General features: G+C 24.0%; 1 protein-coding gene across 22 annotated transcripts in view; it reads right to left on the minus strand.

The window, feature by feature from the left end:
- mbl (muscleblind) overlaps positions 1–24,856 on the minus strand; it is a 255,772-nt gene that overhangs the window by 211,118 nt on the left and 19,798 nt on the right. For 12 of the 22 annotated variants that reach the window (XR_010576660.1, XR_010576659.1, XM_065514567.1 and 9 more), the window contains exon 1: positions 11,930–12,181. Coding sequence is in view for 18 of the 22 variants with exons in the window: in XM_065514567.1 (XP_065370639.1) it covers positions 11,930–12,118 (189 nt within the window). In the remaining 4 variants the exon portion in view is untranslated. Of the gene's footprint in view, positions 1–11,929; positions 12,182–12,267; positions 13,163–24,856 lie in introns of those variants that run through there. The other 10 variants (XR_010576658.1, XR_010576657.1, XM_065514569.1 and 7 more) reach the window with 1 other exon arrangement.

Below are 24,856 nucleotides of genomic sequence, written 5' to 3' on the forward strand. Positions count from 1 at the left end.
TATCCGAATCCTGTGATTTAACATTTCTTATTATAAAGTTATTAGAACTCAAAAATCCAAGCCATATACTATGTCGACTACTGTTCTAATTTCTTTTAACCCTATTATAGCCTTAAATTATTATAATTTCTTGCTTCGCCTCTGTATATTGCGCCTTTTAGTGCAGATTTTTTTGACGTAAAGTCGTAAATTGTTTCAACGTATTAATTAAAATTTCATTAAGTTGATTTTCATAATATGGTGTATGTGGATATACATATAAATATATTTTCATTTCTTTTACTAATATTAATAGAGAAAATGTGTTTATGAAAAACACACAGTTTTGGTTAGTGTATTTGTTTATTTATTTTTTATCGTTCCATTGGAAATTTGGCAACATTGTAATAAATATTGTGTGCCAAAAATCACAATACATCTCTAAAAATATCAAAAAAAAAAGTATGAAAAACCAACAACTGAAATTATTTACAATATGCACAACAAAGCAGGCAGTCTATTTAATATTTAAGTTTATAATTTGATTTTTTTTCTTCTTATTTTCAAAATACCCTACAGATGATAATGGAGGTATTAGGAGTTGGATAAAGGATATTGAACTATATGACAACAGATTTAAATAATATTGAATATTTTTTGTTAAAACTGTTAAATAAAAATATTGTTAAGAAATCCTATTAATTCTAGAAAGGAATAATGAAAATTGGAAATTTGGCAACGTGGCAAATTTTTATTTTTTGATATTATCAAACTGGAAAATCGTTGAAATTTCATTAGCTTCAAACCCCTCATACTTTATAGCTATTCTTACCTTGTGTAGCGTATAGCAGTGATGCTGGTCGCCCCATTCATAAAATTCTTATGCATGTCTTCCAATTTCTTTTTTCATTACGATTTTGTTTTTGTTGTCATTTCATTTCATTCTGTCATATTGAAAATTATGAAAATTGTGACACACATAAATAATTTAGCGAACTTTCTTGTTTTTTTTTTTTTGCACTCTATAAATATTTTTACCAAAAATTTATAATTGCAAACTACTACAAAAAATATAAAAAAAATTATAATAATAAAACCTTGATGCTAATGCCGTAGTAGACTTTTAGTACATTTTGTTGATTTTTCAAATTGAATCGATATTTGTGTGCAAAAAAAGAATATAAAACATCTTTGACTGCTCTTAAAGTGTCAAAGATTTTTAAAAATAATTGCAAATACATGAACCAGAACAGCATCTACAATAGATGCACGAAAAAAAATGTGTGACATGTATTTAGTATAGAAGCGCTAGACAGATATGTATTTGGGAGGTACTAATTGGAATTACAAAGGATGTATTTATTTGCATTTTCATAATGTTATTTTAGATTTTGAAAATATGAAAGAATCGATTTGAATAATATTTTGTTGAAATTTATTATGAATTGAAAGATTCCAAATACATATCGATTAAATAATAATCATAACCGATTGAAAATTTATCGAACAATTAAAAATTAAGTGAATTATCAATTAAAAATAATTCGAATAATCGCGATCGAATATTCGTAGTCAACCGAATAAAAATTAATTGAATAATTATTCAATTGAAATTTTATCGAATAATCAATTGAAATTTTATCGAATAATCGATTAAAAAATATTCGAATAATCGATTAAAAATTATTCGATGGAAAATTTATCGAATAATCAGTTATAGTTTTATTGAATAAGCGATTTAAAAATTGTCAAATAATTAAAAATTATTCGAATAATCGATTAAAAATTATTCGAATAATCGATTAAAAATTATTCGAATAATCGATTAAAAATTATTCCAATAATTGATTATAAATTCGCATAATCTGTTTAAACTTATTCGAATAATCGATTAAAAATTATTCGAATAATCGTTTAATATTCATCGAATAATAGAAATTAACCGAAAAATGATTCGATTAAAAATATATCGAATAATCAATTGAAATTTTATCGAATAATCGATAAAAAATGTTCGAATAACTTAAATTTTTTTCGAATTATCGATTTAAAATTACATGTTACCAAAAAATTATTCGGTTGAAAATTTATCGTTGAATCAATTGAAATTTTACCGAATAAGCGATTTAAAAATTGTCAAATAATTGAAAATTATTCGAATAATCGATTAAAAATTATTCGAATTATCGACCAAAAATTATTCCAATAATTGATTATAAATTCGCATAATCTGTTTAAAATTATTCGAATAATCGATTAAAAATTATTCGAATAATCGTTTAATATTACTCGAATAATAAAAATTGACCGAAAAATTATTCGCTTGAAAATTTATCGAATAATCAATGGATATTTTATCGAAAATCGATTAAAAATGTTCGTATAACTCAAAATTATTCGGTTGAAAATTTATCGATTAATCAATTGAAATTTTATCGAAAAAGCTTTTCAAAAATTGTGGAACAATAAAAATTATTCGAATAATCGATTAAAATTTATTCGAATAATCGATTAAAAATTATTCGAATAATCGATTAAAAATTATTCGGATAATCGATTAAAAATTATTCGATTAATCAATTGAAATTTTATCGAAAAAGCTTTTCAAAAATTGTGGAACAATAAAAATTATTCGAATAATCGATTAAAATTTATTCGAATAATCGATTAAAAATTATTCGAATAATCGATTAAAAATTATTCGGATAATCGATTAAAAATTATTCGAATAATCGGTTTAAAATTATTCGAATAATCGATTAAAAATGTTTCGATTAATCGTTTAAATATTAATCGAATAATAGTTTAAAAATTATGAAAATAAGCGCCTAAAAAGTTCGAATAATCGATTTAAAATTAACTCAACAGTCGATTGGAATTTTATCGATTAACAAATTGTAGACTAATTAAATAATCGATTGAATATTATTCTAATAATCTATTAAAAGTTATTCGAATAATCGATTAAAAATTAATCGATTTAAATTTATTTCAATAATCGATTAAAAATTATTCTATCGAAAATTTATCGATTAATCAATTGAAATTTTATCGAATAAACGATTCAAAAATTGTCGAACCATAAAAATTATTCGAATAATCGATTAAAAATTATTCTAGTAATCAATTAAAAATTATTCGAACAATCGATAGTTTAAAAATTATGCAAATAATTGTAATCGAGATTCTAATAAAAACTAATCTGACAATCGATTAAAATTTGATTTAATAATCGATTGAAAATGGAAAGAATTATTAAAAATATGAATATTACAAATAATTCGAATAATCTTTGAGAAATTAACCGAATAAATATTTGAAAATCATTCGAGAAATCGTTTAAATATTAAGCGATCAGTCGTTGAAAAATGAATAATCGGCTAAACGATTAACAATTATTCAATTGAAAGTGTATCGAATAAAGGATGGAAATTTAAGAACGTTTAAAAATTAAGCCAATGATTAATTAAAAATAATTCGAATAATCGTTTGAAAAGTAATCGGTTGAAAACATATCGAAAAATCGATAGAAAACTTTTAAAATACTTTAACATTATTTGCTTCACATAACTAGCATTTCTAAATATAATTACTTGGCTCCGTTAATTAGCCTTTAAACGTATGTTTGTAAAAAAAAACTTTTTTTTAGTTTAAAATATTAATCACTTTGTTTGGCCCATAATTTTAGTAACCAGGACAACTGTGATTTATATGAGTGTGAGTATAAGTTCTACTCTACAGAAAATTACATAGAAATATTGGAAACTTTGTAGTCGTGTTGTAAAATCCAAGTAAATAATAACTATTTACATAAACTCGATTGCTGTTGCAGCAGTTGTAAAAAAGGGCAGACCGGGACAAGAGATATAATTACAAATGTAATTGTTGTAATAATACGAGTTATAGTATGTAAATAATTTACATAAGTTTTATGTTAAAACAATGAGGATTAAAGCTCTAAGGATTATAAAAATGAAAAAAAAAGAAATGAATAGTATAGAATAGTAATAACAAATGAGCTTAATAATAACTAAAGAGAGGATTAAAATGGATAGCAAAGAGAAACATGGGTAATCACTTATACATACGATTTTTTTAATCGGTTATTCGCCGATAAAGGATTAGATTATTTGACTAAAACTATTCAATTGTTGGATTAATGTTATTTGTATTAAACAAATCTGTATTAACTAAATTATTTGGTTATAAAATATTCGTTTAATAAATTAATCGATTATTCGGGAAAGCATTTTTACGATTAATTTTTCACTACAAACTTTTGGAATATTTACAATAAATTGAGAAGGTTTGAAATAGGAATATTTTTTTTAAGAGTTATTCGAATAAAATTTTAATACTTAATCGAATAAAATTATTTTATTCTATAAATTAATTCATTCTGCTAACTTTGAGAATATTTATAACATTATTCGAATAAAGTTTAAATTTAAATAAAATATTATTCGAATAAAATATTATTCGATTAAAAATTATTCGATTATTTTTGATTCTTTATATTGTGGAATTTACTATTAATTAAACGAATTAAACTGAAATGATTATTCGGTTTCAAATTCCTCGAATTTTGAGACCTTAATCGAATAAAATTTAGAAGTTGTTAAATATTTAAAGTTTTGTTATAAATGTATAATAGATTTCAATAAAAATATAGTCGAATAAAAATAAATCGATTATTCGGGTAATTATTATTCGTTAAATTTTAATTAATCACACCTTATTGAATTTATTATCAACAAAATATTAAAAAAAAAATTATTCGAATAAAATCTAAATATTTTTCGGGAAAAAATTAATCGATTATTTTTGAAATTTTCAAAAAATCTAAATATTTGCAACATTGTTATTGAAATATAAATTTTTTTCTTTCAGATTTTGAATCGTTATTCGAATACAATTTGAAATATTATTCGAATAAAATGGTGCAGATTAAGATAAATATTTTGTATGTATTTTATGTTTTTGACATCATACTAAATTTCTATACATACTTATTCGAATATAAATTAGGCGATTATTCGGTTAAAAATGATTCGTTTAATTCTAATAATCTCATCTTGTGAGATTTGTTATTAAATAATAAATTATGTATTTGATATTCCAACATATTTTCACTAAAAATTAAACAAATAAATTCAAAACTTTTATTCGGGTAAAAATTAATCGATTAATTTTTTTTAAATTCTCCAAAAAATAAATATTTTAAAAATTTTGATAATTATTGAACTAGCAATATTTACGTTAAATTTTTATCGTTATTCGAATAAAATGTTAGATATTATTCGAATACTTGATATTTTCCCTTTATATTAACTTTCAATACAAATTTATTCCAATAAAAATTAAACGATTATTCGGTTAAAAAATATTCGTTAATTTTCAATAATCCCACCATATAGAATTTACTAGCAATCAAAAATATATTTGATATAACTTGATGTTTATAATAAAAATTATTCGAATAAAATCAAACAATTATTCGGTTCAAAATTATTCGATTCATTTTTTTTTTTTAATTTCCAAAATTAAATTTCTGAAAAGGTTATACTAGAAATATTTCCTTCAAATTTTTAATCGTTATTCGAATAAAATGGTAATCGATTAAATAAAATATTTGTTTTTTTACTGCATATTTGTTTTTTTTTACTTCATATTTCGATAAATATTTATTCGAATAAAAATTAATCGATTATTCGATTAAAAAATATTCGAAAATTTCTGATATTTTCACAATTTAGAATTTATTATTAATTTAAAATGTTTTAAAGAAAACATTTTGCAAATCAAATCTTAACGATTATTCGGTTAAAAATTAATCGATTAATATTTTTTAAAAATGCTCAAATAATAAAATATTTACAAAATGTTCAAGTTAATTGAGTTAGAAATACTTCCTTTTTAAATCGTTATTCGAATAAAATGTTAAAACATTATTTGAATTAAATCAAATATAATGTTTACTTAAAAATTTTACCCTTATACATTTTTAAAATCATATCAAATTTCAATAATATTTTATTCGAATAAAACTCAATCGATTATTCGTTCATTTCATAACCTATGGAATTTATTATTAATTATAAAATTATTTGATATTTCAAAATGAATAATAAATTATTCGAATACGATTATTCGGATAAAAATTAACCGACTAAATTTTCTGAAATATTTTAAATTTTTTCATTTCAAATAAAATTTCAATACAAAATTATTCGAATAAAAATTAATCGATTAATCGGTTAAAAAAATTTCTGCTACTCCTACTTGCATAAGGTAGAGTATCTGAAATGAATTAATAGCTATTTTAGAATAACAATTATACGAATATAATTGATACGATTATTCGGGTAAAAATTATGTATTCGATTCACTTTTAAACTATTATACGAATTATTTTTAATCGACTTTCAAATAATAAAATATATAACATTTTCAAAATAATTGAGTTAGAAATACCTACTAACATTTTTTAATAGTTATTCGAATAAAATATTAAACATTATTTGAATTAAATCAATTATAATGTTTACTTAAAAATTTTACCCTTATAAATTTTTAAAATCATATCAAATTTCAATAATATTTTATTCGAATAAAACTGAATCGATTATTCGGTAAAATATTATTTGTTCATTTCATAATCTATGGAATTCATTATTAATTAATAAATTATTTGATATTTCAAAATTTTTGCAAAGCAATTATTCGAATACAATTATTCGGATAAAAATTATTCGAGTACATTTTCTCAAATATTTTATATTTTTTCATTTCAAATAAAATTTCAATACAAAATTATTCGAATAAAAATTAATCGATTAATCGGTTAAAAAAATTTCTGCTACTCCTACTTGCATAAAGTAGAGTATCTGAAATGAATTAATAGCTATTTTAGAATAACAATTATTCGAATATAATTGATGCGATTATTCGGGTAAAAATTATATATTCGATTCACTTTTAAACTGTTATACAAATTATTTTTAATCGACTATTCAGTTAATTTTGAATTATTCGGAAAAAAATGTTCAATTGAATAATTTTTAATCGATTAGCGATAAATTTGATTGATTATTCGATTAATTTTTAATCGGTTATTCGATTAATTATTAATCGGTTACACGATTAATTTTTAATCGATTATTCGATTAATTTTTAATCGATTATTCGATTAATTTTTTAATCGGTTATTCGATTAATTTTTAATCGGTTATTCGATTAATTTTAAAAATTTGTTGTAGCTTTAATATATTTTTCGATTTTAATTTGAAACTTAATGATGTCTGGGAAGCGATTATTTTTTTATTTATAACAAATTTTCAAGTCTTTTCAAGTCTTATCCAACTTTTTTTTTTGCTAAAGTTTAATAAAAAAATACTTTCTTACTTACCCCAATATCTCCCATACTTTAACGATTGCCCAAACGATTAACCACATGGCTATATAGAAAGTAACGACTAAGTGGCTTAATCTAAGTAATCAAATTTTATAGCACTAACTGTTTAGCACTTAAAACTAAACTCAGACATTTATACATCAGTGTGTAGTACTTATAAACGTCTGTACGAGTACTCGTTTATTTATTTATTTTTCATTCATGTTAGCAAAGTATAACTACATTGCTGTTGTGTGTATTGTGGTAGCTTTCAAATGCAATTTTCAAAATTATATTTTGTTGTTTAGAAGTAATGGTTGCAACAACTAAACAACTAAAAAAAAAACACGGGAAAAATATGAAAACAAAATGGTAGAAGCAGACAAACACTCAGCACAGTAGTAGTATGTACTACTACATGTGTCCATTTTCAAAGGAATTCCACCCGCTGGGCTTATTACGATTTTCAATTAGCAAAATTACTTAGGAACAAAACAAAAAAACATAAAAATACATAGACGCAGAGGCAGAGGCAGAGGCAACACCAGCCAACGAACAACTGCAGCAGCATTATATAGAGAAGTATTTTAACCCTAAATGGTTTAAAGAGCAGAGAAAGGGGTCTATTAAAAATTGTATAGAGAAGTATTTTAACACTAAATGGTTTAAAGTGCAGAAGAAAGGGTCTTTTAAAAATCGTGTTGTAAAATCTTATTTACGATTTATAAGGTTTCTATAAGATTTTGTTAAAATTGAGCTTGAAAGTAGGATTTTATGAGATATGATGTTGTCTGGCTGGCTTGTGGCTGTTTAAGGGTTAAACAAAATTCTCAGGATCGTTATAGCAAGCTTGTTTCAAGTTTAAGAAAACTTTTCGTGATCTTAGCAACATGTTTATAAACATTTTATTTTATAGAGACACACAATTATGTAGCAACATGTTCTAATGTTTCCTATGTTTATAAACATAAAATTTTTTCTTCTCCAAGAATTCCATTTGACTGCAACTAGATGAAATAATTAGGCAACAACAATTTTCTTTGCATTTTTTTTATAAAAAAACGTTTTATTTAATAAAATTCTATAAAATCACTCAAAATTTTCAAATAATTCATAATTTTATCATTATAATTCTTTATAATTCCAGACATCACACATGGCATAGGGCTGGGTGGGAGACTTCTACCCATTAAACTCTGCTCTCTAGGCTTTTGAGCGTTGGAAAAACGACCAGAAAAACTTCGACACGAAAAACATGGTATAGAGACCCAACAACATAAACGATCCTTCTAAAGCATTGGCTCCACTCGATCCTTCAGTAGTAGCTTCACCTTCTGCAGCCATTTTTATTCACAGAATTGATTTCAAAATTAAGCGTTTTCTTGGAAAGATGTTAAGAGATCTTTATTTTTTTTTATTTGTAAAAAAAAAAGTTTGTTTAAAACGACTTTTCAATTGTTTAAAAAAATAGAATAGAAATCACAACCGAGCGTTGTTTATAAATGTATACGAATGAAAATATTTTCAAAGTGATTGAAAATATTTGAAAGCAAACAATTCAAAGCCAACTAGAGTCGAAAAAAGTTATGAATTGTATGGATATTGCAAAGTAGTTTGCTAGAATTAATTAAACCCTTAAATGCGGTAAGCTTTGAGACCTTCTACATTTTTGCTACCCTTTAAGAAGAAAGCAACATTCAAGAGCAGCACGTTTACATTTTAATAACCATAAGACACACACACAAACAAGCAATTTGTTTTTGGAAATTTAATTTAAAGTTTTTCATACAAGTATAAGCGTTTGATAAGCACTAAAGTTGGGTGGATATTGGTTTTATTTAAGCGTTTTTTTTTTTTTCTTATAAACTAATATTTAGCCTGGGTTTATATTTACTTAATACTAAAAAGCTTTTGAAACACAAAGCTTTAGTTTGCAAAGTAAAGCTGTTTTGTTACCTTTTACCAGTTTTTAATGTTTATGTAAGCTTAGAAAGCTGTTAAAGCTTTAAAGCTCTGGTTAAAAGCATTTTCTAGACTTCACAATTGATGGTGTAAGTTTTTTGTTGAGAACAACTTAAGCTTAGTTTTACTTAATATTAGCATTAGATAAAAATGTATCGTCACAATTGGTTTGAACAAGCTTTTGGAAATAATTACGGTTTTTTTAACATCTGAAGCTATTAAATTAATTTTATACTTTTTAAAATTAAAAAAGCTTTTATAATTTAAAAGATTTGTCTAGCACTTATTAAATCGGAAAACATGTAAATAAATTTATGTTTTATATTAAGATTACAAAGCTTATAAAACTGTTATGGAAGCTTTTGCTAGATCCTTTTAAATTTTAGTAATATACGATAAAGATTACAAATGTTTTAATGAAGCTTTCTTTGAAACTTTTATTAAGTTTATAAAACTTTTGAGGATGTTGATTAATATTTTTGCAAAGCTTTTAACAAATATAAATAAAAAACAACTTATGACCTAAAGCTTTTTTCGAAATTACTTTTTTTCAATTAAATTTTTATTAAGTTGCTAAAGCTTATTAATATTTTTACAAAGCTTTTATCAAAGATAAATACAAAACTATTTATGACTTTTTAAAGAGCTTTAAAGCTTTTTTCAAAATTATATAAGTTTATGTTATCTATTAAGATTACAAAGCTTATAAAACTGTTATTGAAGCTTTTAATAAACTCTTTAAAGCTTTCGATGAAACTTTTATTCAGTTTATAAAGCTTTTAAGAAAGTTTATTCATATTTTTGCAAAGCCTTTATCAAATATAAATAAAAAAAATAATTTATTACCTTCTAAAGCTTTTTATCGAAATAAAAAATAAAAGCTTATTAGCTTTTCACTGAAACATTTATTAAATTTATAAAGCTTTTAAGGATTTTTATTAATTTTTACGAAACTTTTATCAAAGATAAATAAAAAACTATTTATGAGCTTTAATAGAGCTTTAAAGTTTTTTTCGAAATAAAAGCTTTTTATGGCAGATCCTGCAATTTTATAAAGCTTATAATTATAAAAGCTTTTGCGAGAGTTCGAAAGCTTTAAAAAAGAACTTTCTATAAATTTTTTTCTTTTTTGAGAAAATTTTCATAAAAGCTTTCTAAATAAACCTTCTATAACTGAGAAGCTTTTAAATATAATAAAATAAATACCTAATTTTCTTAGTAGTTTAGAAAGCCTTTAAATATATTTAAATTACAATTTAAAAGAGGGTTTTTAATGCGTTTAAAGAACTCTTTGTAAAATATGGTATTAAAGTTTTTTTTTCAAATAAAACTATCTATTTGAGAATTTAAGTCAGATTTCGAAAAAATTTCAAATAATGTTTCCGAAAATTAAAAGCTTTTAAATGCAATTAAATAACTACAACAATTCTTTAATTATTTGTAGAGCTTTTATTTCTATTTTCAATACAAGAGCATTTATTTAAAACTATCTATAAAGAATAATTGTATTTTAAGCTTTCTGCAATAGCTTTTAAATTCAACTGAGTTTTAATCTATTATAAAACTTCTTAAAAAAAAGATTTCTGGTTTGTTTAAGAGCTTAAATTTCTATATAATATATTTAAGTTTTATATAAAATTAATAAAAATCTAAATAAAGCTTTTGAATATTAAAAGCTTTTAATTTAAATGCAATAAAATATAAACATTTATATAATTTGGAGAGCTTTTAATTATATTTCCAAAATGAAAGCTTTTAAGAGAGTTTGAAAGCTTTGGTAAAGAACTTTGAATAAAATTTAATGCTTTGATTACAGTTTTTTATATTTTTTTTGTTTAAATAAGTTTCTTTACATTTAAAGCTTTTAGCTACAGTTCTATGACCTTTTATAAAGCTTTCCATGATTTTTCCAAATCAAAGTTTTGCAGTTTTTTAAATGATCTTCTAAAGGGATTTAATATTTCAAGCATTTGAACTTTTTATTTTATATTAAGCTTCTAATATGTAATGCTTTTAAATAAAAGCTTTTCAAGAGGCTTAGAGAGCTTTTATAAAGAACTTTCTATAAAGAGTTCTTAATAAATAATTGTCTAAATAAAGTTTCAAAAAAGCTATCCAAAAAAGTTTCTTTACACTTAAAGCTTTACAGTTTTGTGATATTTTAGAAAGCTTTCAAGGCTTCTAAAACGGTGTAACAACTTTGAAAGTTTTTTCAGTTTTACTCACATATATTTTTGAAATGATCTTCTAAAGGGATTTAATATTTCAAGCTTTAAGAGCTTTTGGAAGCTTTTTTAAATTAAGCTTCTATACAATAACATAAAGCATTCAAATACAATAACATAAATATTAGCTATTTATATTTTTAAAATAAAAGCTTTTCAAAAAAAGCTAATATAAAGAGTTCTAAATAAAATTTCTAAAAAGCTTTCCCAATAAGTTCCTTTAAATTTTAAAACAAATTTTTTTTGTTTATTTTTACTTAATTCACAAATGTAACGATACATTTTTCTAGACCTTATAGAGCTTACAACTAAAATTACATACACATGCATTAGATTAGATACGAAATAATTTTGAAGCCAAACTACTAACCTTAATGCTATCATAACAAGCGGTGACTTTGCCATTTTGAACTTCAACATTTGCTGGCGGATGGGCAAATTTACATTCAGTATCTTGGCGGGAGCATTTATTTCTTTGAAATTCCCGACATACTTCTAGCTGGAGCCAACGTGAATCTTTGCCATTTAAAAGGCTGGTCATATTAACCATAGCCGCCATTTTATATATATATATTTTTTATATAATTATTATGATTTGTTAAATTAATTAATTAATTTTACACTAGCGTATTTATTTGAAAACAATATTTTTAACTTTTTTTTTTTTTTGTAGAAAAAAAAAGAAGAAATTAAATAGAAAATTATTACACCAAAAACAAAGCTGCCAACTGACAGAGACGGTAGGGCGTAGTAGCGGGATCAATAAAGAAAATATATTACCAGATAATGCAAAAATTTATTTATTTATTTATTGTAATAGATAGACACACAAACACACGCACTCGCTGTCAGCTTAAGGGGGATGATGATGGTTGGTTTTGGTGGAGGGAAAGGGATTAATTTTGATATTTTAAAGATGTTTTAGTTTAGTTTTTCTATTTTTTCTATTTCAGTTTCTTTAAATGAAAATTGATTTGATTTCTTTTGAAATTTTTTTTTTGTTTTCTTTTAAAATTGTTGCCAAATTTTTAATTATGACAAGTTTGAAAATAATTTTTTTTTCGGCTGTTTCTTTACTTGCAGGGTTGCGTTTAAAAGTAGTAGTAGATTTGAAAAATAAAAATTAAAAACTTTATTTTCACAATTCCAAAATGACTAGAATTTTTTTATATATTTTTTGTGATGAATTCAAAAGTGTAGGCGAAACCTTTTTTTGTTTGTTTTGTATGTTTTAAAGGATTTTGGGGTATTCCGGGCTAGGGTTGTTGTAGTGGGGAGCGGTTTTCAACTCAAAATTTATTTAAGGGGAAATTTCTATTTAGCATTTCAAGCAGCAGCTTTTTAATATTTTTTTTTTTAAATATTTTTTTGTTTTTTTTTTGTAATTTGTAATTAAAACTTATAGAAAAAGCAGCAGGTTTAATTTTCAACAAAACTAATTTTCTTCACGGTTTTTCTTTTATTTTCTTGTTTAATATTTATTTGAGGAATTTTCTCAGCGGTTGGTTGTAGTAGCATTTAGTTAAACAAATTTAGAAATTACAGGCATTGTTGTGTACAGTGATAGAGAGAGAGTGGGGGATTTTTGTTGATGTAGTAAGATCTGTAAAGATAAAGGGGAAACAATATAAATTATTAAAGGAAATTTTTATTAAATTTTTTAATGTTAAAGGTTAAAGATTTTTATAAATTTGAGTATTTGTTAATATAATATAAATATAAAATATAAAAGCCTACTTTTAGGAGTTAAAAAAATAGTGTTTGACAATAAACTTGGATACAAAATTGTAGCAATAAATTAATTCATGTTTTTCTAAGGCAATATCAAAATTATAAACCTATTTACGGCATTCGCTTGGCTTTGGTTTTATTAAAAGTTTAGCATACTTTAAGGGTTAAAATATGCAGCATATTTTCAGGACTGTTTCAAGTTTAAAAAATTTCGTAGTGATTTCAAATTTGTTGCATTATTGTAAGACAATTGCAAGCTCATTTTTGACAATCGCACGACTTTGGCTTTATTAAAACTTTAGCATACTTTAAGGGTTAAATTAAATTATATTAAAATTATGTTGGGACTTAAAATTGTTTGCATTTTTGTAAGCCTATTGTGACCACATTTTCGGCAATCGCACTGCTTTAGTCTCATTAAAAGTTTAGCATACTTTAGGGGTTAAAATATACAGCATAATTTCAGGGCTACCTCAAGTTTTCAAAATTTCGTTGGGCATACTTTAAGGGTTAAATTAAATTATTTCAAAATTATGTTGGGACTTAAAATTTTTTGCATTTTTGTAAGCCTATTGTAACCACATTTTCGTTAATCGCACTGCTTTAGTCTCATTAAAAGTTAAGCATACTTTAGGGGTTAAAATATACAGTATACTTTCAGGACTACCTCAAAATTTCAAAATTTCGTTGGAATTTAAAATTCATTAGATATTTTATTCCAAATCTATTGAAAAGTTGTACTTTATATAACATTAGTGCCTGTAAGCAAAATTCTTTCATTATTTTCCTTACAAAAATTTCAAAATTTGGATTATTTGGTTCCAAAAAATTCGACCCAATTTCCTTTGATTTTCACATAAAATTTTGGAATTCCATATCTACAAAATGTGGCACAACTTTGACATTTTTTCTTCAATTCTAATAATTCAGCCAGCAATTTCTTTAGAATAAACCATGATTTAAAAATATTGCTTTAAATAGTAGTCACTTTAAACAAAATGTTTCAGTTATTTGCTGAAAAATTTAAAAAATATCAATAATTGCAGCTAAAATTTGAATTTCCCTATATATCCAAAATGTGGCACAACTTTGGCATTTTTTCTTTAATTCTAATAATTCAGCCAGCAATTTCTTTAGAATAAACCATGATTTAAAAATATTGCTTTAAATAGTGATCACTTTAAACAAAATGTTTCAGTTATTTGCTGACAAATTTAAAAAATATCAATAACTGCAGCTAAAATTTGAATTTCCCTATCTAGAAAATGTGGCACAACTTTGGCATTTTTTCTTCAATTCTAATAATTCAGCCAGCAATTTCTTTAGAATAAACCATGATTTTAAAATATTGCTTTAAATAGTGGTAACTTTAAACAAAATGTTTCAGTTATTTGCTGAGAAAGTTAAAAAATATCAATAATTGCAGTTAAAATTTGAATTTCCCTATCTACAAAATGTGGCACAACTTTGGCATTTTTTCTTCAATTCTAATAATTCAGGCATCAATTTCTTTAGAATAAACCATGATTTTAAAATATTGCTTTAAATAGTAGCCACTTCAAACAAAATGTTTCCGTTATTTGCTGGCAAAGTTAAAAAATATCAATAACTGCAGCTAAAATTTGAATTTCCCTATCTACAAAATGTGGCACAACTTTGACATTTTTTCTTCAATTCTAATAATTCAGGCATCAATTTCTTTAGAATAAATCATAATTTTAAAATATTGCTTTAAATAGTGGTCAATTTAAACAAAATGTTTCAGTTATTTGCTGACAAAGTTAAAAAATATCAATAATTGCAGCTAAAATTTGAATTTCCCTATCTACAAAATGTGGCACAACTTTGGCATTTTTTTTTTCAATTCTAATAATTCAGCCAGCAATTTATTTAGAATAAATCATGATTTTAAAATATTTCTTTAAATAGTAGTCGCTTCAAACAAAATGTTTCAGTTATTTGCTGGCAAAGTTAAATAATTCCAATAATTGCAGCTCAATGGGAATTCTACAACAGTTGTCGGCACCCAAAGCTTTTGGGGGCTGCTATTTTGCATGAATGCAAACACACACTCATTTGATTGTTGAAAGAAAATGTAAAAAAAGTTTTTTAAATAAAAGAAATTAAAAATTCTATATAATTCCCCTCAATTGTGAATCAGATAAAATTTGAAATTCCATAATCAGGAAAATTACCATAACTTTGGTAGTTTTTAATCAATTAAAGTAAGTCATGGCTTATTTTATTCACAATAAATCACAATTTCAGAATATTGATTAAAATAGTGGTCATTTGAAACAACTTCATGAAATTTATTGCCACCAAAGCAAAAAAAAATAGAATTTTAACTCATAACATATCTTAAGAGCAGTGGTCGGCTTTCAAAGCTTTTAATGGGACGTATGAGTTCGGCTATTTACATAAACGATTCATTGTGATAGCTTACTTTATAACAAATTTAAATTTAGATTATTTGGTTAAAAAATATTAAGAAAATTTTGGACAATTCCCTTCATCAAATCAGATAAAATTAAAAATTTCCTTAATCAGAAAATCTACTATAACTTTGACATTTATTAATCAATTTAAATAAGACGGGGCTTATTTTATTCAGAATAAATCAGGATTTTAAATTATGGATATACATAAAGGTCTTTTCGAACAAAATATTTAAATTTCTTGCTGACAAAGCTAAAAAATGGTAATAATTTCATCACAATGAAAGCTTTAGAGCACTTGTCTTCTGGAAAAGCTTTTAGTGATCGTAAAAGTTCGTTTATTTTCCAAGGTTTCATATTGTTAGTTAGATAAGTGTTAATTGAAGATTATTTGTTTAAAAAAAATAATAAAATTCTTAAAAATTTAGCTCCTTTATCAATCAGATAAAATTTTAATTTCCTTAGTCAGAAAAACTACCACAACTTTGATATTTTTTAATCAAATTAAATAAGTCTTGGCTCATTTTGTTAGGAAAAAATCACAATTTCAAAATATTCATTCAATTAGAGATCATTTAAAACTAAATTTTTGAATTAATTGTCGGCAAAGTTAACAAACATAAATAATTTCAGCTCTAAAAGAGTTCTACAGCAGTGGTTGACACTCAAAGCTTTTACATAAGTCGTAAGTGTTTGGCTATTCTGCTTATTCGTAAGACTCTCAATGATCTACTTTAAAATAGTTGTAAATTTAGATAATTTAGTCAAAAAGAAATTTCCATGGTTTTGAAGATCAAATTTAAATTTTCCTTGTCCGAAAAACTCCAACAATTTAGGCATTTTGTAATCAAATTAATAAAGTCTGGACTAAATTAGATTCACAATAAATCATGATTTCAGAATATTGATTAAAACACAAGTCTTGTCATACGAAAGGTTTATTTTATTAGCCACCAAAGTTAAAAAAACAAATATTTTCATCTCAAAAATAGTTCTACGTCAGCAGTAGGTCCTCAAAGCTTTTAGGGAACAGCTATTTACAAATAATTTGGATTCATAAAAATATCACTTGTTGTAGGGTATATTAAATCTAGTAGAATGTAAATTGTGAGCTAATTTCTTAAACCCATAAAATATGCATTAATTGAGCAAAACTATTTAAGAAATTTTTTTGACAAAAATATTATAAAATAATAAAACCATAGAGAAATACACATAGAGCGGAAACTATAAAAAAACTCAATCAAAAACATTACTCAAAAAAATCACAAATACGAGTGTTGTGTTTGATTTCACATAGTTTTTTTTACTTAAAAATTCTCATCACTTAAATATTTGTTAACTGAGTTAGGTCTTTGAAAGGAGAGTTTCCCATCTAAATGTATTTATCTATGAATAAAACTAGCAACAACAACAATAATATCATACATTTTCAAATCATAAAACAACAACTGACGAATAATCTAATTTTTACACAAAAAAAACCATAAGCCAGATAGTAAATAAAATAAACGAAAAAAAAAGAAAACTGTATTATAAACATTTAACGATCAAATAAGTTTATGAGTTCTTAAAAGCAAGAAAACCATCATCAACAACAAAATATTAAATAATTTTGTTTGTGTTCAGTTTTAATGTACAAAATAATTTCATTTGCAAGACGATAAATATATTTTACTCGGTCACATTCATTGCCTGGCTTTTGGCTAATTTGTGACGTAATTAGTGAAGAAAAAATTTTTAAATCGTAAAATAATTACAACCAACATAATGATGATAATTAACAAAAATCAATTAATTAGCGAATAATTAAAAACATATTTAGTTTATAACGCAATCATTTTGTACAAATTAAAAAAAGCTTTTTCAAATTTACAGTTTTTTACTGGGTATGAGAGCTTTTAGTTTAAGCTTTCTATTAAGACTGCTTTTGTTTCAAGTAGATTTCCAAAAAAGCTTTCTAAATTATGCTCTACATATGTACACTTTTAACAGCAGTTAAAGAAATATCATAATTTTCAGAATTTTTAAAAAGCTCTTATTGCATTTTTCAAAATAACAGCTTTTTGAAAAGTTTTTTTATAATAGAATTATTGTTTTAACGACATTTTTAAAATTACAGATTTTCAAGGGGTATGAGAGCTTTTAGTTTAAGCTTTCTTTAAAAACTGTTTGTGTTTTAAGTAAATTACCAAAAAAGCTTTCTAAATTAAGTTCAGAAAATTTTAACTTTTAGCAATAGTTAAATAAATACAGGAATTTTCAGATGTTTTAGAAAGCTCTTAGTGCATTTTTCCAAATAAAAGCTTTTTGAAAATGTTTACTATACAGAGTGCTTTAAGTTAAGTTTAAGTTCTAAGTAATAAGTTTAAAAAGCTTACTAAATCAATATCTGCATATTTAAAGCTTTTTTAACTATGAAGCATTCGCCATATATAGTAAATTTAGTTTATATCATAGCTTATATATTATAGCTTTTAATGACTTTTTCAAATATGCAGCTTTTAACAGGGTAAGATAAGAGAGCTTTTAGTTAAAGCTTTGTATTAAAACAGTTTTTGTTTTAAGTACATTTCCAAAAAAGCTTTCTAAATTAAGCTCTGAAAATATAAACTTTTAGTTACAATAAAATAAATGTAGTTATTTTCAGAACTATTAAAAAATAAATAAGAGCAAAATATGTAAGAGCATTTCGAAATGTTTTCTATACAGAGAGCTTTAAGTTAAGTAATATTTTAAAAAGTTTACTAAATCAAGATCTGTATATTTAAAGCTTTTTTTACTATGAAGTAATCGCCATATATAGTAAATCCCGCATTTTTAAGTCAAAATAAAATTTAGGTTATATCACAATAATTTTATAAAAATGTAAATATTGTAAAAAAGCTTTCAATGACTTTTCCAAATTTGCAGCTTTTTACAGGGTAAAAGAGCTTTTAGTTAAAGCTTTGTATTAAGATCCCACATTTTTAAGTCAAAATCAAATTTAGTTTATATCACAATAATTTTATAAAAATGTAAATATTGTAAAAAAAGCTTTTAATGATTTTTTCAAATTTGCAGCTTTTAACACGGTAAGAAAAGAGAGCATTCAGTTAAAGCTTTGTATTAAAACTGTTTTTGTTTTAAGTACATTTCCAAAAAAGCTTTATAAATTAAGCTCTGAAAATATAAACTTTTAGTTACAATAAAATAAATGTAGTTATTTTCAGAACTATTAAAAAGCTCTTAGTGCATTTTTCAAAATATGTAAGAGCATTTCGAAATGTTTTCTATACAGAGAGCTTTAAGTTAAGTAATAGTTCAAAAAGCTTACTAAATCAAGATCTGCATATTTAAAGCATTTATATTTAAAGCTTTTCTTACTATGTAGCATTCGCCATCTATTGTAAATCCTGCATTTTTAAGTCATACACCCAATAGAATTATTGTTTTAACAACCTTTTTAAATTTACCATTAAAGGGTTTGAGAGCTTTTAGTTTAAGATTTCTATAGGACTGTTTTCATTCTATGGAAATTTCCAAAAAAAGCTTTCTATATTAAGTTCTGCTAATTCCAACTTTTAGGTACAATACAACGATTTCCACATCTTTTAAAAAGCTTTCAATATAATTAAGAGATTTTAAAAGCTTTTTGAAAATGTCTTCTATTTAGAATGCTTTAAGTAATATTTTAAAAAGCTTTTCAAATCATGATCTGCATATTTAAAGCTTTTCTAATATAAAGAGATTTCACTGTTGTTTTTTTTTTAGCTAATTTGAAAATGGCATGATGATTTGTTTATAATTTTAAGAAATGACCTTTAACATTTTATTACACAAAAATTAAAACTTTGACTAAGATTTATTTATATAATGAGATAACCCAGTAAACCGGCAAATATACATACATAAAAAGTCAATAATTGTTTTGCTTGAAATTTACTAATTAAAATATCCAAATGTTTTAATAATTTCAAAATGAAATCTTTAGCAAATGTTTATATCAATTTCGTAAAGAAAACAGACATGTTTTTGAAAAAAAAAAAATAACGAATTCTCTCGCTACACAATATGCCTTCAAATATAAACAACCAGCACCAGGCCTCTGAGAGCAGCAGCATCATCATACTGCCCATCATCAACATCATCTATAAATTTAGCATTTGCTTTTTAATTTCTATAATTTTGTTTTGTGTGTTTTTCTTTTTGAAAATGTTATTTTTAGTCTGCACATGTTTTGAAAATATCAAAAATCTAAAAAAAATGAAATTGTTTTTTTTTTTCACAAACAAAATTCATAAATATTTTTAAGAAATCGAGACCTTTAAGCAAAATTATTTGAAATTAAATAAAAATTATATAATTTTTTTTTGTTTGTTTTTTGTTTTAACAAAAATTTGTTTTTAATGATGATGATCGATTAAATATAAACGACAATAAAATTATTAACAATAATAATTTGAGGAAACAGCTATTAGCTACACAAGATTGGTTAAATATAAATTTTAACAAACAAAATTGATTTAATAAAACAGGTTTACAAGGTCTTCTTAAAACGTAAAATCAGAAAAAAAAAATTTAAACTTTAGTTTAAAACAAAAAAAAACAACAAATTGAAACGACATACACAGATCTCCATACATCTTTGTGTTATTGACAACCCAGCAAATAACACTGTGTGTAATTTTTTGAGTCATGGAAATATAACCATATACGGACACCAAAAAAGAGACCCGTGTCTCCCAGTTTTGTCCAAAGTCATGCACTTTTTTTATGGGCCCCTAAAGATTTGTGGCCTCGGTGTAATTTTTGCAAAATAGTAATCATTTTCTCAGGCTCATATCTTGCAAACAGTTCGGAATTTTGATTTACTATCTGAGGCAAAGTTGTAGCCCTTGTCATAAAGAACAAAAATTGTGAACATATAAAATCAAAAAAACTTTATCTTCAAGATCAAAATCGCAAAAAACTTTAATAAAAATCAAAAAAAAATTTAGAAATAAATTTCGTAATGTAAATTAAAATTTTAATCATTATTTTCGAGAGAAACTAACCCTAAATCATTAACAAACTTAAGTTATTCTGAAAATTAGAGCAGTGATCGGCACTCCCAACAAACAAGGCACGAACATGTTAGTTTTTTTCGCATATATGCAAGACTCTCATTGTAAAATAAAGCTTTCAATCAGAAGTTCATAAGCTTTTAAAAGTTTCTTGGCATTTTTATTCTCTTGAAGTTCTTTAACATTCTAACAACAATTTTAATTAAAACTATTAAACCCCTTCCTCAAGTTTTGTCCCTGTATAAGAATTTCTAATCTATTTATAATTCCGCCAAAGCTTTCAATTAGCTTTATCTCTTAATATGTCAATTCTGAACTTGTTTCATAAATTTCTTCAACACTCTCCCTTTTATTTTCAAACCTATTTCAAAATATTTAATTTACTTTGGCAAATCTATGGGTTTCTGTTGTTGTTTCTTAGTAGAAATTCAATTGTATGAAAAAGTCTTATCTTGAAAATGAAAAAAACACAAAAAAAATACTTAATGATTTTTGTTTGAAAGTAACAACAAAGAAAGGAAACAAACACACAAAATATTATAAACAAAATTATTCATCAAAGTCTAGAGTTTTTTTTTTTGAGTTTTAATTTTGTTATTATTATAAACACCCTTTCAAAAAAGGTTGGGTTCAAACGAACACAAAAAATATTTTTATAAAAAAAACATAATTTTACAAATTAGACACCATTTACTGAAGAAAAGTTTGCCAAACTTAAAAAAAATCAGTAAATTTTTGCCAGAAATGGTGTCTTAATTAATTTAAAAAAAAAACTCTTTTACAAAATTTCTTTAGTTACAAAACTCCCTGCTCACAAATACAAATTATGTCGCCATCAATACTCTGGTAACAAAAGAAATATTTAATATCTATAGAAATGAAAATAATAATAAAAAAAACTTATCAATCGTCATGATTAGATAACTAATTTGTTGCTTTTATAGATATTGTAGGTCTGTTCATGTAAAATGAAATAAAACAAAATGCCATACCATAAAAAGTCAAAGTTAAAGAGAAAAAAGTTTTCGAAAATCATTTGAAAATGATAAGCTGCGAATAGGGAAGGAGCTATACAGGGAGTTTAAATAATTAATTTAAAAAATCTGCAAAATTGAAGGCTTAATGTTTGTTAGATATAATGCCTTAGATGAATACACAAAGATCGGAAACTCTCCTCTCAAAGACCTAACTCAGTTGTCAAAAACCTAAATTTTCAACATTTAAACATTTAAAAAATCTCCAAAATTTAAAGCTTAATATTTGTTAGATATAATAATGCCTTAGATGAATACACAAAGATCGGAAACTCTCTTGTCAAAGACCTAACTCAGTTGTCAAAAACCTAAATTTTCAACATTTTTATCCGCCCTACTACAGTTTTTTTATAACAGCGGGTCCAAATATTTCCCGATTTTCTCCATCTTTCCTTTATTGGACTAACAACAAATGTATGTGTCAAATAAAAATAAAATTGTTTAAAAATAATAATTGAGTACAAAGATATATGCATTTGAATTTAAAAAAATTTTAAAAATGCGATTTTTCGTTTTTTGGGAAAAAAGTACTTTTTCCCATTTTAAGTTATCTAGAAAATTTCTAAGAAGATGTATAAGGTATTTATACTTTTTGAAAAGCTAATTAGACATAAAATATTTTAAATGCCAAAAAATTTTAAAATTTTTAATATCAAGAGGACCACGGCCACCCAAAAAACGTCTATTTTTTATGTAAAATTCAAATTTAAGGCAAAAATTCACAAATCCTATAGTCGCTATCAAAATATAATAACCCACTTTAGATGGCTTTAAATGTTTTTAATCATTTTGTAAAGGATTCCGATAACCCCGATTCTGGTAGAAATATTGTAGCCAAAAAACTAAAAAATCCCATTTTTGGGATTTTTCAAAACTTTTTTGGTAATTACGGGATTCTTGATTACAAATTTCAAAATGTGTTTTTATTATTCCGTTTTCAATATAATAATCTATATAACTGTAAAATTTCTTAAAAAAATATTCATAAATAAAAATTTAGTTACAATTTGAAAAATTTGTAGCTTTTAAAAAACTAAATAAATAAATTTTTTTTCTTATTTTTCAAAAAAATATTCCATGAATTTTTCAATTATCAAAAGCTATAAATATGTTTGAAAAGTAGACAAAATTCCCTATCCATTGATATATAAAATGTCAACCTTATGTTTTTTAAGGTGGCAAATTAATTAGGGAAAACTTAACACATCTCGCAAAGAATTTGTGTAACAAGCCTATGCGACAGATGTAGCTTCAACTGTCAAAGTTAGGAAGTCTCTATTGGGAGACCCTTTAAGTGATGGCTCGTTTTATTAAAAATAAATCATGATTTCAGAATATAGATAGAAAAAGTTATCATTTAAAGCAAACGACAACGTTAAAAGAACACTTTACATAAAGTTTCAATTTCCCTGTTTAGAAAACATATTACAACTTTGGTATTTTTCCATCGAATTAAATAAATGATATCTCATTTTATTCAGAATAAATCATAGTTTCATACTACTCAAGAAATTAGAAATCATTTAGAGCAAACTGTTTAAGTTAAGAGTCGCCAAAGTTAAAAAAACACAGATAATTTCATCTTAAAAGAAGTTTTAAAAAAGAGTTTAAAAAATTTGTTAGAACTTTGGTATTTTTCCATCGAATTAAATAAATGATATCTCATTTTATTCCGAATAAATCATAGTTTCACTCTTCTAAAGAAAATATAAATCATTTAGAGCTAACTATTTAAGTTAATAGCTGCCAAAGTGAAGAAACCTATTTGGGTCTTAAAATAAGTTTTACATCAGAGTTTAGAAAAACTATTACAAACTTTGATATTTTTCCATCGAATTAAATAAATTATATCTCATTTTATTCAGAATAAATCATGAGTTCAAATTATTAATGAAAATTGTAATCATTTAAAGCAAACTGTTTAAGTTAATTGCCGCCAAAGTTAAAAAAACGCAGATAATTTCATCTTAAAATATGTTTTAAAAAAGAGTTTAAAAAATTTGTTAGAACTTTGGTATTTTTCCATCGAATTAAATAAATGATATCTCATTTTATTCAGAATAAATCATAGTTTCACTCTTCTAAAGAAAATATAAATCATTTAGAGCTAACTATTTAAGTTAATAGCTGCCAAAGTGAAGAAACCCAAATAATTTCATCTTAAAATAAGTTTTACATCAGAGTTTAGAAAAACTATTACAAACTTTGATATTTTTCCATCGAATTAAATAAATTATATCTCATTTTATTCAGAATAAATCATGGTTTCACATTTTCAGAGAAAATATTAATCACTTAAAGCAATCTGTTTAAGTTATTAGCTGCCAAAATGAAGAAACCCAAATAATTTCATCTTAAAATAAGTTTTAAAAAAGAGTTTAGAAAAACTATTACAACTTTGCCATTTTTCCATCGAATTAAAAAAATTATATCTCATTTTATTCAGAATAAATTATGGTTTCACATTACTAAAGAAAATAGAAACCATTTAGAGCAAACTGTTTAAGTTAAGAGTCGCCAAAGTTAAAAAACACAGATAATTTCATCTTAAAAGGAGTTTTACAAAAGAGTTTATAAAAACTGTTAGAACTTTGGTATTTTTCCATGAAATTATATAAATTATATCTCATTTTATTCAGAATAAATCATGGTTTCACATTATTAGAAAAAATACTAATCATTTAAAGCAAACTATTTAAGTTATTAGCTGCCAAAATGAAGAAACCCAAATAATTTCATCTTAAAAAGTACTTTAAAACAGTGTTTAGAAAAACCATAACAACTTTGATATTTTTCCATCGAATTAAAAAAATGATATCTCATTTTATTCAGAATAAATCATGGTTTCACATTATCAGAGAAAATACTAATTATTTAAAGCAATCTGTTTAAGTTATTAGTCGCCAAAGTGAAAAAATCAAATAATTTCATCTTAAAAGGAATTTAACATTAGTGTTTAGAAAAACTATTACAACTTTGATATTTTTCCATCGAATTAAAAAAATGATATCTCATTTTATTCAGAATAAATCATGGTTTTACATTATTA

Source organism: Calliphora vicina, chromosome 5 (genome assembly GCF_958450345.1).
Source record: "Calliphora vicina chromosome 5, idCalVici1.1, whole genome shotgun sequence".
Taxonomy (NCBI): Eukaryota; Metazoa; Arthropoda; class Insecta; order Diptera; family Calliphoridae; genus Calliphora; species Calliphora vicina.